The 13,972-nt window shown below is 47.4% G+C and overlaps 1 protein-coding gene across 1 annotated transcript; it reads right to left on the bottom strand.

Moving 5' to 3' along the window:
- Positions 1-606: 606 nt before the first annotated feature.
- Positions 607-13,537, bottom strand: LOC131490767 (uncharacterized). Its single transcript, XM_058693232.1, is given in 9 exon segments — positions 607-1,193; positions 1,226-2,322; positions 2,391-2,929; positions 2,931-3,268; positions 3,271-4,587; positions 4,590-4,704; positions 5,213-5,238; positions 5,296-5,832; positions 13,474-13,537. Coding segments are annotated over 9 exon segments (4,104 nt in total). The 3' UTR covers positions 607-1,122.
- Between the last annotated feature and the right edge of the window lie 435 nt (positions 13,538-13,972).

Raw genomic sequence — 13,972 nt, 5'->3', positions numbered from 1 at the left:
TTAAAAACATTTCTGCTAACACATGGGGTGAGCCCTGTCTTAGAACAAATCCACCAATTGTCAGGAGCTGGAATTATCCATTTAGATTCATCTAGAGAGTAATTAGTCGGGGCACAGAGCTGGATATGGCTAGAGGGGACCTTTCCTATACAAGTCCCATTGCCAGTGACCGCTTGCAGTGTGAGGTCGGGGCCCTTTCGATTCCACTTGCAAGCTGCTGGCGACTCTTCTCCTGACTGTGAAAAAGGGGCAGCTAGACCTATGGCTTCGTAGAAGGGGGGTTTTATATCATAACATAGCCAGCAGGCCCTTGTTGCCTCAGGGTCCGATCGGTTTAAGGCCTCATACGCTACTGTTAGCAATTTCCATAGAGAGTCTATGCCTTCTGGGTTCTGATTTTCTTGGACAGCTTGTGCTTTTACTCCTGGGATAAGGACGGGGGTCTTGCTGGAGGGAGTAGTGGGGATCTGCCTGGGGATAGGCTCGTCTCTTTTTTTTTTCTTTTTTCTAATACCTGATTTGGCCCCACCAGTTGTACAAGAGGGGAGACTTTTAATTTTATTTGAATGGCAGTCCCAAAGAGGGGATATTGATATAAGTAGAGTCCCCAAGTGAGTCCTGAGACCCACCGCCTGTCCTTTTTCCCCTCGTCTGTAAATATTACACGAATAAGGTTACAGTTTTTATCATACCTGGTGCGGGTACATGGTTGGACATAGGACATTTCAATAAATTGGGGTTTTACTTCCCACTTCCCTTCCCCATCATTGGAGGTGACGCAAATCCAGGCTGCGCAATAAAGGGTTTGAAACCCTCCACATGTGCGCCTCATCACTCCCGTCCTAAATCCCGGATATGCATAAAATCCATTTCTACCTATTGATACCCTCCTTTGCAGTTGCCTCCATTTACCTCCTTCCATTTCTTCTAATGGACTAATTTTTTCTAAATTAAAATATAAATCTGGCCACCAGGTATTTAATGGGGCAGTTCCTAGGGTTTTGTTGTAGACTTCATGAGTCTCTAAATTAGTAATTTCCCATGTCAAATTATAGGGGTTGTGGGGGTTTGGATTTACAGACAGAATTTGCAGAACAATCAAGAGGAGGGCAAGTACCATAGTTACGGCTCAGTCCGTTGGCGGTGTAGGGTCAATTTTAAAGGATTGTCCTTAGTCCGATCAACAGTCCAGGCTGTCTTTGAAGGTCCAATGAGGTCTGAGAACAGGTCCCTGGTTTGGCATGGGCGAAATGGATCTAGGTGGCGATTCCATCTACTTTGATGGCAGTAGGCATTGTCAGGATGACCTGGAAGGGTCCTTTCCACCTGGGCTCCAGAGTTCCCTGCCGATGACGTTTGATGAGGACCCAATCCCCTGGCCGGAATTGATGTGGAATAGGTGGGGGTCCAGTCTCATAGAGTTCCTTTATTTTGGACCATACAACTTCATGGACCCTCTGCAAGGCTTGTAGGGAGAACAAGAATTCAAGACTATTATCGTTCTCAGCTTTGACAAGGTTATCTTTTAGGTTAGGGATGATGGGGGGTGGTCTACCATGTATTATTTCATAGGGTGTGAGTCCCAGCTTGTATGGGGAATTACGCACCCTGAACAGAGCATAGGGGAGAAGGACCACCCAACTAGCACCAGTCTCCATGGTCAATTTGGTTAGGGTCTCCTTTAATGTTCTGTTCATTCTCTCTACCTATCCTGAGCTTTGGGGTCGGTATGCACAATGTAATTTCCAATCAGCCCCAAATATGGAAGCCAGTCCCTGACTTACCTTAGAGACGAGTGCAGGTCCATTGTCTGACCCTATCATTACTGGAAAACCATACCTGGGCAGGATTTCTTCCAGGATATTTTTGGTTACAATCTGTGCCGTTTCCTTCTTGGTTGGAAAGGCTTCAGTCCATCCTGAAAAAGTATCTACAAAAACTAGCAAATACTTATATCCATATTTTCCTGGTTTTACCTCAGTGAAATCTACTTCCCAATAGGTCCCCGGTCTGCTCCCTCTTTGTCTTACCCCTGTTGTCTGAGGATTGCTACTCGCATTGTTGAGTTGGCACACTGTACATTTAGTGACTACTTGATCGACCTTATCAGAGACATTTCTGATTTTTAGTCCAGTCTGTCTCAATAAGTCCAACATTCGCCGGGAACCTAAGTGGGTGCTGCAATGGATCCACTCTAGAACTTTCCATCCTAGTTTATCTGGGAGTATAATGCTGCTTTTGGAGTCTCTCCACCAGCCATCTTTGATTCGGGTCATAGGAAGTTTACTCATCCATTGAATGTCGCTTTCTGAATACTCAGGACTGGGGGGCAATTCCTGGGGTCCAGGGTCTGGCAGCTGTAGGGTCAGCAATTGCACTGGGGGCTGAGCTATGTTTTGTTGCCCCGGGAAACTGGGTCGGTTGTCTTCTGGTGTCCTGGGCAATGCACAATTGCTAGCTTTTTGGGTTCCCATAAGGCTACTAGCAGGGATAGAATCTCTTCTTTATTTTTGATGTCTTTCCCTTCAGCTGTGAGGAGCCCCCGTTCTCTGTATATCGCCCCATGTACATGAGCGGTGGCGAAGGCATATCAGCTATCAGTGTACACGGTTAGCTTGAGGTCTCTTCCTAACTTTAGGGCCTGGGTTAAGGCTATTAACTCAGCCTTCTGGGCCAAGGTTCCGGGGGGTAGAGCTTCTGCCCACACCACCTCGGTCTCTGGAGTCATGGCTGCCCCCACATACCTTTGTCCTTGGTGAACGAAGCTGCTTCCGACGGTAAACCAGATGGCGTCTGCGTCCGATAATGGCTGATCCTGAAAGTCCTCCCGGACCCCATAAACTTGAGCCAGTATGTCGGCACAGTCATGAAGTGGGGTTCCCATGTCTGGGTCTGGTAGCAGTGATGCTGGGTTCAGGGCCATTGGGGGGGGTGAAGATGACCCTGAGGGGGTTCAACAGCAGTCCCTGGTAATGAGTGAGTCGGGCATTGCTCAGCCATCGGTCAGGAGGCTGCTTGAGGATGCCCTCAATGGCATGCAGGGTGGTGACTTGTAGCTCTTGGCCCATGGTCAGCTTATCATCATCCTTTACCATTAGGGCAGTGGCTGCAATCATCCGGAGACAGGGTGGCCATCCGGTGGCCACTGGATCTAGCTTTTTAGACAGATAGGTTACTGGCCTGCGCCAAGGGCCTAAATGCTGGGTTAGCACCGCCTTAGCTATGCCTCGGTTTTCATCTACATATAGGTGGAAGGGTTTGGAGACATCGGAAGTCCCAAGGCAGGTGCTGATAGCAGAGCAGTTTTAATTTGTTGGAAGGCCTGTTCGGCTTCTTCCGTCCAACTAAAGCGCTGTTGATCTTTTGTTGCCTGGTATAAAGGTTTTGCTAATTCAGCAAACCCTGGTATCCATAGTCTGCAGAACCCAGCCGACCCTAGGAATTCCCTCACCTGTCGTGGTGTCTGCGGTCTGGGAATATGAAGGACAGTCTCCTTCTGGGCATCCGTTAGCCAGCTTTGCCCCCCTGTCAGTAAGTAGCCCAGGTAAGTTACCTCTGATTGGCAGATCTGAGCCTTCTTTGCTGAGGCGCGGTAGCCTACGGTTCCCAGAGTTCGCAGGAGACCTTCGGTTCCCTGGGTGCAGGCTTCGGGTGTCTCAGCAGCTATTAAGAGATCATCAACATACTGTAGGAGAGTTATATTAGGGTGTTGTTGTCTGTACTCACTTAAATCTTCGTGTAGAGCCTCGTCGAACAGGGTCGGAGAGTTCTTGAATCCTTGTGGCAGTCTGGTCCAAGTGAGCTGGCCATTTATGCCCCTGTCTGGATCTGTCCACTCGAATGCAAATAGCTCTTGACTTTTAGGCGCTAGTGGTAGGCTGAAAAAAGCATCTTTTAGATCCAGAACAGTATACCATTGTTTTTCTGGGCTGAGGGCGCTCAGGAGAGTATAGGGGTTAGGAACAGTTGGATGTATGTCCACCACCCGCTTATTGACTTCTCTCAGGTCCTGCACTGGTCTGTATTCCCCGCTGTTGGGTTTGCACATGGGCAGCAGGGGGGTATTCCATGCTGAGTGGCAGGTGTGTAGGACCCCGAAGTCAAGGAGGCGGCGGATATGTGGTGTGATGCCATTTTTGGCTTCTGCGGGCATAGGGTATTGGCGTACGCGGACGGGGTCTGTCCCGGGCTTGACCTCTATACATAGGGCTGGGAGATGTTTTGCTAGCCCCATACCACCCGTTTCTGCCCACGCGTCTGGGAAGCATTGAAGCCAGGGCTCGATGCCCTGATCCAGAGGAGTGGGTTCCTGATGGAGTCTATATTCATCTTCTAGTTGAACAGTGAGTACAGATATGGGTTGGTTGTGGAAATCAGTCACTGTGGGTCCTCCTGGTTAGAAATGAATTTGGGCCCCCATTTTGGTAAGCAAATCCCTCCCCAACAGGGGGCAGGGGCTGTCGGGAATGACCAGGAAAGAGTGGGTTACCTTCCCAGTTCCTAAGTCCACAGTCCTCTGAGTTGTCCAGGGGTACTTCTTTATTCCGGTGGCCGCTTGTACCCAGGATGATTTTTCAGATACTTTTCATGGGGCTTGACCAGAACTGAGTGCTGTGCCCCGGTATCAACTAGGAACTGGACCGGGGTCCCCTCCACTTGCAATGTTACCCTAGGTTCGGGGAGGGGATCCGAACCCCATCCTCCCTATTCTGTATCTTGGGTAAACAGTATGGGGGCTATTTTAGGCTGCCATTGTCCTTGGCTGGGGCGGGGTTGTTTCTTCTTGGGGCATTCTCGTATCCAATGGCCCTTTTCTTTACAATAAACGCATTGATCTTTATCTAAGTGCCGCCTGGGAGGGCGTGTTGTTTGAGTGCCTTCTGGGGGTGGCTGGTCTTTCTGGACTATAGCGGCCAGGACTTTAGTCATTTTCTCTGTGGCCTTGATCTGTCTCTCTTCTGGGGTGTCCCTGTTGTTGTAGACCCGTTGTGCTATTCGGAGCAGATCCTGGATCTGTTTACCTTCTAAATCCTCTAGCCTTTGGAGTTTTTTTCCTAATGTCAGGAGCTGCTTGATTTACAAAGGACATAGCGACAGCAGCCTGGTTCTCAGGGACTTCTGGATCCATGGGGGTAAACTGCCTAAAGGCTTCCATTAATCTCTCTAAGTAAGCAGCTGGACTCTCTGCCTTTCCCTGTATGACCGAATATACCTTAGCCAAATTGATGGGCTTGCGAGCTGCAGCCCGGAGACCCGCCATCAGAGTCTGACGATAAATGAGTAACCTTCCCCTACCTTCTGCCGTGTTGCAGTCCCATTCGTCCTGTGGAGGTCTGGTTAGGGGGAAAGCTGCATTAATGAGGTCAGGGTTAGATGTAGGCTGACCGTCGTCTCCAGGAACCAGCTTTCTTGCTTCTAATTGGATCCTCTCTCGCTCCTCTGTAGTGAACAGGATGCGGAGGAGCTGCTGACAGTCGTCCCAGGTGGTCTGGTGGGTGAACATGACACTGTCTAAAAGAGCTATTAGGTCTTTAGGGTTATCATAGAATCGAGCATTCTGTGTTTTCCAGTTGTAAAGGTCACTGGTGGGAAAGGGCCAATACTGGAGTTGGGGGTTGCCTGTTTCATCAGGGGGTCCTATTTCCCGCAGGGATAGGGCCACAGTGGAGTCAGGGAGGCGAGGGTTTGGCTCACGCTGGGTGCGCCCGCGGGTTTGGCCAGCTGGTCCCTTGAGGTTGGTTTCGTTTTCAATGGGGCCCCGTGTGGCTGCCGCTTCCCATCCTCCCGGTTCCCCTGGGTGGGCAACTAGCGGGGTGACTGGTGGGGCGGCTTCTGCGGGCAGAGCCTGGGGTACGAGGGGAGGGGGATGATAGGGTGGAGCGTCTAGGGGTAGTAGGTCCTGACTATGGGGCAATATGGGATACAAGGGCGTGGCTGGTGTCCTTGATTTTAGGGGATCTGCAGGCCGCATGGCAAGGACCTTACACGTTCCTGAGGATAGGAAGGGGGCCAACCAAGGGGGTGGATTTTCCACTAAATTCCGCCATACAAGAATGTAGGGAATCTGATCTGGGTGTCCCTTGTGACCCGGTAGAAATATCTTTGATTTCACCTTAGCAATTATAGGCAGGCAGAAAGTTCCTTCGGTTGGCCATCCAACGCCGAAGGTTGGCCATTCAGAGCGGCAGAGGGTTATTAATTTTCCCCACCGGATGTCTAAACTCAAATTCTGTCCTCTGGTTCTAACATCCCTGAAGTTAGCAATGAGGAGAGAAAGAGGAGTGCTTTGAGATTGGCCCATCTGTATCCTGGAGGTGGAGGAAAGGATTAAAAAGAGAAACAGTAAAGTTATGAGGATTTCTGGCTGGGCCAGGCCAGGTCACCTGTGAAAGAGGAGTTTTAACTCTTAAAGGTTATAGAACAGAGAACACAACACTTAGATCGCTAGCGCGTTTCGGGTGTCTGCCACCTGAACAGAAAAATTCCGAAGGTGCCCCAGATGGGTGCCAGTGGACGTCTCCTACTGGATCCCACTGACTGCCCTATAGCGCGTCCGCTAGGGCTGTGTCAGTCACCGATACAGATCCCGTGCGGGAGAGCCAGAAACGAACAAACAGAAATGGACAGAGCCAGAAACGAACAAACAGAAACGGACAGAGCTGGCTCACTTACCGATCGGTCTCAGGGACGACCCGTTGACTTGGGGTCTGGTGGGTTTTGGGGATCCCGGACGAGCCCCCAAATGATATGCCCCAATTCGAGAGACCCCCCGAAAACAAACCACCAGAGTCCAGAGTCAAGGCCAAGAGGCAAGGGTCGTTTATTGCAGGTTCGAACCCGGTCCTCCGCGCACTTGTTGCCGGTGACGCTAAGAGGCCCCGAGCGAGGATCTTACAGCTTCTTTTATAGACAGGCACAAACAAGTTAGGGATTTTTTGCGGTTACAGAGCTGTTATTGGTTGACATTTAAATTTGAACACTCAGCAGAACTTGATTGGTTCCCGCCTTTTTTTCAAACCACTCAAGCAGAACTTGATTGGTTCCCGCCTTTAGGTCAGACCACAACTGGGCATGCCCTGGCTGCTTCCGGGAATGGCGGGGGGGGGGGTCTTTTCTTTGCAGTTGTGAGTACACCTCGTAATTTTTCTCTTAGTCTCTCAATACGTTTTTCGTTGGGGGTAGAAGAAAGTAATTTTGTGCTACATCAGACAGGTTGTTTGAAGAGAAATGGCTTGGGACAAAATCTGAAGGCAAAGGAAAGTTGTAGAAGGGTCATGAAGGCAAATCCTTGGAAAGGAATTTTATGTGTGGTAAGGAAGGACTAAGGTTGCCATGGATGGATTTTAAAACTACACTGGGAGAAGATTAAAATTCTGCTTTTCTCTCTTTTGGAAAGACAAAATTTTCTTGGATTGTTGATCTGCTCTTGATAAGAAAATGGAAACAGAGTGTTTTGTTTTCCCCTTCATTCTTCTTTGGTCTCCCAGGAAAACCAGAGCTTTAGCTTTCATGATTATCAAGTCTTTGATTACTTCAAGTTAAAACTTCTCAATGGTAAAGGAGCTAGGTTTTGCTAACAAGTATATGATGCTACATATTTGCCTCTGGAATCTCTAATTGCCATCTTGGTTAAATAAGTAATTTAAAGTGTAAGATTTGTAATGCTCTGTAATCCTATTTGGAATGCGCTCTCTCAGTTTCTAAGGTTTGAACAAACTTCCCCAAGATTTCCATTGTAAATGACTGTTTGAGCAATTAGGCCTTTTTATGTGGTATGCTAAGTTAGTTGGAGAAGCATTGCCAAATAATGGTAAACCTTAGGTTCTATTGCTTGGGTAAATGCTGTCACTGCTCAAAGATACATGGAATTCCTAAAGTTTAATTTGTGCTGCTGTAAGGTCCTTCCTCGATATTCTGATTATCAAAGTGTTATGTGCCACAGAAATAACCGAATTCCCTTGTCAATTGCATCATAATGAATGAACTCTCATCAGGTCGTTAACAATGTCCATTTCTGAGATTTTACGATTTATAATTGTTCTTATTCTCTCACAAGACATATTTCATCTTCTGGGAGATATACAAGACAAGGACTTCTAGGACAAAGCCAGGCATTTGAAATCTTTCAGATTAATACTAAAATGGGTAAGAATTTCGAGAACTAAAAAAGCTGCATTCAAACGGAGCAAGAATTAGGAACATGGGACTAAATGAATTGAGGAAGATTATCGTTTAGTGTCTCTTGTTGGAAATATTGCTGGTTCTCTGATGTTTGCTCTTCCAGACTAAGGAAACGTTCTCTTCAGATATCTATTATATACAGAGATGTCATCAAATATTCGCTTGTAAACTGAGGCATTGAACTTCTCTCTCTACCTAAACCATCTGAAATTCAAACACTCGCATTGAGTATTCTTTTCTTTCTTGGCTATTACAGTGATTTGCATAAGTGCAATAAGAATCTTCTCCTTGTAACAGGGCACCATTGGAAATACTGCTAGTTTACTAAGGCTTTGCTGGAAGGTCCTATTTGAGAGACATGCATAGACTCAGAAATGACCCTACAGCTTTAAGGAACTGATGTTGACTTTATGAAACGTGGAGCCAATAAAGCCCCTTGGAAATTTTGGCTGGATACCTTGCTTAGAGTTCCCAGCAGCCTCACCAGGTGAGTAAAGAGAATGTCACTTCCCGGCTGGTGCAGGAAACTCAGGATATCTTGGGGACCTCGTGAAAAGGAATTCATCCAATTCCACAGGTATTGCAGGCCTGTCTGACAGGAAGTACTCGGCTTGGCTTCTGGCCTTGAGAGGCTCCAAAAGTTCAGTCTGGAGATTCTTTATAAAGGGTTCCAGGAAAGCAAACTTTAAAAGATCCTTATGATCAATGACTATTCATGCTGAGCTTATGTAAATACGTAGGCCAAATTTGGCAAGACTGGACTTGTTTTACAAATGAATTAGTCTTGATTTGGCTATCTCTGGAAATGAGGGATTTAGAAAAAATAATGCACATTTATGGGTGTTAAATCCGAGTTGTCTTCAAATGTTTGCTTAAACTAGACCACTTGAGGTAAACTTGAGAGATCCTGTCACAATAGCACAGGTTATTCTGTGGGGATAGTAATTCGACCCCGTGTGTATATTATTGAAACAACTGGAAAATGGGATGGATTCCCCCAAAAACTGTAGGCAAGGACTTTTCTCTCTGTAGACCTATCAATCGATAAAGACAATAGTGCTTTATTATTTACTTGAGGCTGGGTTAATTCACAAATCTCTAACTATGCAGGCCATGTCCTCCCAAAACCTGATCTGACAGTTACCAGAAACCCACCCCATATAAACCCCAAAGACCTGGTCTATTCCAAGCATGGAAAGTCTCATGCAACAGGGCACTTAACTCCAAAATAAAAGAACTCCTACTGGGTCATGGTATGTACTCCCACTGCAGTAAGCTAGAGGGGCATTCTTCATGGGCTCCTGTATGGAAATAAAACCTGTTCCCCGTTTACAGGAAGTGAGCAAACTCATGTGCTTTCTTATTCCCGGGAACCTGTGCAAGACCTCAAACCTCTCTTATGATGGTTGTACCGTTCTTTTTCACTTTCCTTTCCCAGTTTATGCGAACAGTTCCTTCTTATGATGGGCCATTCAGATGATCACCAGACATTTGAATTCCAAACTGGAAAGACCATTGTGATTCTTGCTGTCAGTTGCCACTCCCATCTGAGGAAGCTTCAAGCCTGCCATCTAAAAACCTCACTGGCAGACACTGAGTTTGTAATTTGCTCTAACAAAATGCTGCGTATACATTACAGATTACTGCAAAAATATTCCTGGATTTCTAACTGACGTGAACACTGAAATTGGTGCTTTAAACAATCCCTCTCTTTCCTTTAGTGATTGGCTAAACTCCTGGACTAGAGGATTTTTGTCAACCACCCAAGGACTTTTCTTGGGGCTTCTCTCTTGTTATTCTAAGTATGTTTTGCTGCTTTCTCCCATGCCTCTCTGCCTGGTGCCAAGACTCCATCACTACAATCACATCAAGCCAACAGATGAGCCTTGCTACTCAAGAAGGTGCACCTTGGATTCAGCTGCCACCACCTTTTGTATCTCCTCTATATGTTCCCCAACAGACCAATATTGACCAAATTAGGTAGGGACAACTCTATGCCCCTAGTCAGCAGAAAGAAGATACAAAAGATGAAACCTTCCATCTTCATCAACCTTAAAGACGTAAGGGTTGACCTTGTTCAGGGGGGATATGATGAGGGAGCATGAGGCAGGCTGAGGGGTAAAGCCCAAGCTATCCCCCCAAACCCACCCCAGGTGGGATCTGTTATTCCTTGGACACTCTTGACTACCTCAGATCAAAGAAAAGGGGCTTCAGCCCTCGCCATGGTGATGTGGGAAACTAAGGCAAATGAAACATTAAATTCCCTTACTGCCTATAGCCCATTGACAAGTCCCTGGAATGGGCAGAGTGACCTCCCTCTAGCTGTTCAGCTGCCTTGATGATGACACTTTGCTAGGGGCAAAAGAGAACCTTAGCTTAACATTATCCCAACCTCAAGGACCATGTAAGTCAACTTCTTGTATTGCAACTGACCCAAGATATATGCTGGCAATCATACTCCAAGCTGATGCCCCCCCCCCCCCACCCAATATACCTCTAATGGATCTCATGACTGAGGTTTTAGTAAACGGTAATAAATTGTGTGTCCCTAGCAACAGCTAGCCCCTCATGGTCCTGAAAACCTTGCTTCCAACATTCCTTAGTGACTTACTCCATCCCTGACCCCCTGCAAACCTGATGGTATATAATGATGAGTTCCCCATCAGGACCCCAGTGCAGCTCTTCCTGCACATGGGTCCTGTCCCCATGATTTAATAAAACCACCTTTTGTGCACCAAAGATGTCTTCAAGAAATCTTTCTCGGTCATCGGCTCTGGACCACCCCCACCATCACCCCCAAACTTCATCAGGTCGACAGCAGAACTCCACCCACTGGCTGCTACAGATGCCTTCATTCTGAAGAGCAGACAGTTCCCCCATTTGCAGTATGGGACTTGCTATGTGCAGGACTTGCTATGTGCAGGAATCAGCCCATTCAAGGTATAGTGCACCAGAGCCACTTTCCAATTACCTGAGGGTAAGCCACAAGCCAGTATCTGCTACCTATGAGTCATTACTGGCTTCAAAGGACAGGGGGAAAAAGCCAATGCCAGAAATTTTCCGTCTCTTTCTGAAGGAAGAGTGCAGGAGGTTTCCCTTGGTCCTAGCCCACACATTGTTCATTCTCCTGAGGCAACCACCTTGCCACGAGATTGTGCTAGTCACTTCATTTTTTTTTCTCTATCTCATTGTCTTCTGTTAAGAAACAACTTTGTATCTTCTCGTATCCCTCTCCATCCTGTTTGTCTTTTGCAACAAAGTTCTCCCTGTTGTCCATTCAGGGACAGTGTCTCAGAGCCATTTTTTCCTACTTTTAATGTGGGTGTCGGACCATATTCTTGTCACTCCGGGCTACGTTGGGCCAAAAGTCCCTCAAAAATTGCCTTTCAGTACTATGTTGACAAATGTAAGCCCTGGGCATTTCAAAGTGCCCACCCAGCAGGAATGCCCATGTGTAGTCAGGGTCACCGATATTGGGACGGAGCTATCCTCCGTCTTGTGGCATAAGAGGACCATGGAGCTAGACATTTCGTTCTCAGCTTGATCGCATTCTCTGCTGAAATGAAAAACTTTGGCCCTGTGCATAGCCATTCCAATTCCCTGGCTGTATTGATAAGGATGTCTTGGGTCCCAAGCAAGGGCAATGAGGCTGTCCTCCACATAGTGAGTGTCCAGCCCTTCCTAATGAGCACTGACTCTGGTCTGTGTTAACCAAGAGCAATCAGTTTCTGATATCTCAAAGGAAAGATTGCCTTCCTGTCAGTACTTGGTGTTTGGCTGGCTGATACAAGCAATGATGGTTAGCCAACTTGTTTCCCTCCCTGGCCGTTAAAGATGCTTTCAGCCTGAAGAGCAGTTGCTTCACCCAGGTGCAGTATTCTTGAGGACCTGCTTAGCACAGAAAGAGAACATTCAGGAACCACTGCACCACAGCCCAGGTCCAAACACTTGGGCATTAGCCTGGAGCACAAACCTGCTACCTTTTGAACCACTGCTGCCTCTACCCTCTGATACAATGGGAAGGGAAAAGAGTGAACCCCAGAAGCTTTGGCTCTCTTTGTGAAGTAAGAATACAGGCATCTTGCCTTTGGGCTCCCCCTGTAGACGATGGAGGTTTCCCTTTGCCCCAGCCCATATGTGTTTCTTATCTATGTGTTTGTTATTCCTGAGACCATCAGCTTTCCAGGGGATTGTACTAGTCATTTCACCCTCATATTTATCCCCTTTTCATCTCTCAGAAGGAACATTGTCCCTCGGTGTATCTATTTCCATCCTTTTTCTCTTTCTTTAATGTTTATTTGTGCCTCATATCACTATGGAGGGCAGGCTGATGTTGGGGCTCCAGGCAACGGAGTCCAGAGGTTTCTGGAGATAAGGCCCCTGCCTTTTTCTTGTAATTTACTAAAATACTTGTAAATGGATGGCGGCTCTGCCAGTTTAACCCCTTGTTTTCTGTCCTTTCCTTTGTCCTTGGGTAGCCCGGAGTGCTGGATGAATGGCACACATATGGCTCCGAGAGGTGTTATTTGCAAACTAGGACTTGGTTTGCAGGCTGGGTGGAGCAGTGAGGCTGTCAATCACACAGTGAGCTCCCAGGGACTAGTGGTGAGTTCTCTGCTTCTGTGCTAACCAAGCGTAATGCCTAACAACCCAAGGAAAGATTGCCCTACTGTGAGAGAGCATTTAGTATTTGGCTTATTATGCTGAAGAGAACATAATCCATGCATACGAGGTATGTTCCAGGATGTAGTCAATGCAGAAAGTGGCCATTCAAAACTATTGGGCTACAGGAACCGAGTTTCCAAACACTTGAGCAGCAGCCTGGAGCATGGAGCAAGTACCCCTGAATCTCTGCTGCCCCTATCCCCTGATGGGAAGGGCAGGAAAAAGAGCCAAGGCCAGAAGGAAATATGCAGACCTCTTCCCTGTCCTTTGGAAGGAAATACGCAGACCTCTTGTGGACTGGGCTGTCAGGAAGTTACCCGTTAGAGGTTTAGTCTGTGTCTGGCCACAGGTGTTTCTTACTTCTTAGTACCTTGCAAGGAAATTGTGCTGACACTTCATTGGAATCCCTGTCCCATTCTCATCTATAATCATGCACTTTGGCTTTCCGCCGTTCCATTTCAATACTTTTACCACCACCACCCCCCCCACTTTTGTCAACGTAGTTCCTCCCTGGTTGCCATTCAGAGCCAGTGTCTCTGAGAGCTAGCCTTCCCTTTAAGTTGGGGGATCTGGCCAGATCCTTGTGTCTCGGGCATAGGTTGGGACACAGAACCCCTCGTTATTCACCTTTCAGAACTATGTGGACAATGGGAGGTACAGGGCACTTGAGGGTGCCCAGCAGAGTGTCCATGTGTAGGCAATGCCATGGTTTGGGAGGGAACTGGCTTCACTGCTGGTTGAGGAGAAACGATGTGAGACATTTCATTCCCAGCTTTATCCTTATCTCCTCTGCCATGGAGAGCCTTTGCCTTCCATACAGCCCTTCGAATCCGTTTTCTGTTTTTATGATGACATCATGGGTCACAACCAGGAGGAATTGGTCTGTCAGCCACCCAGCCAACATCCATGATTTCTGATCAGCTCCCACTCTGGGCCTGTGCTATGTGAGAGCAATCAGTTATTTTTCCCAGAGAATAATGATTCTCCTGTGCATGAGTGCTTCTTGCTTGACTGGCCCTGGCAATCTCTGTGATGGGTAGTCAGCTTGCCTCCCTCCCCTGGCTGATTGAAATATCCGCTTTCTCTAAGGCAGACGGATCAGGCATGCACAGTTGACCGCAAGACT

The sequence above is a fragment of the Neofelis nebulosa genome, chromosome 12 (assembly GCF_028018385.1).
Source record: "Neofelis nebulosa isolate mNeoNeb1 chromosome 12, mNeoNeb1.pri, whole genome shotgun sequence".
In the NCBI taxonomy this organism is placed as follows: domain Eukaryota; kingdom Metazoa; phylum Chordata; class Mammalia; order Carnivora; family Felidae; genus Neofelis; species Neofelis nebulosa.
The sequence above is the reverse complement of the archived record's forward strand: the minus strand, read 5'-3'. Positions and strand labels throughout refer to the sequence as shown.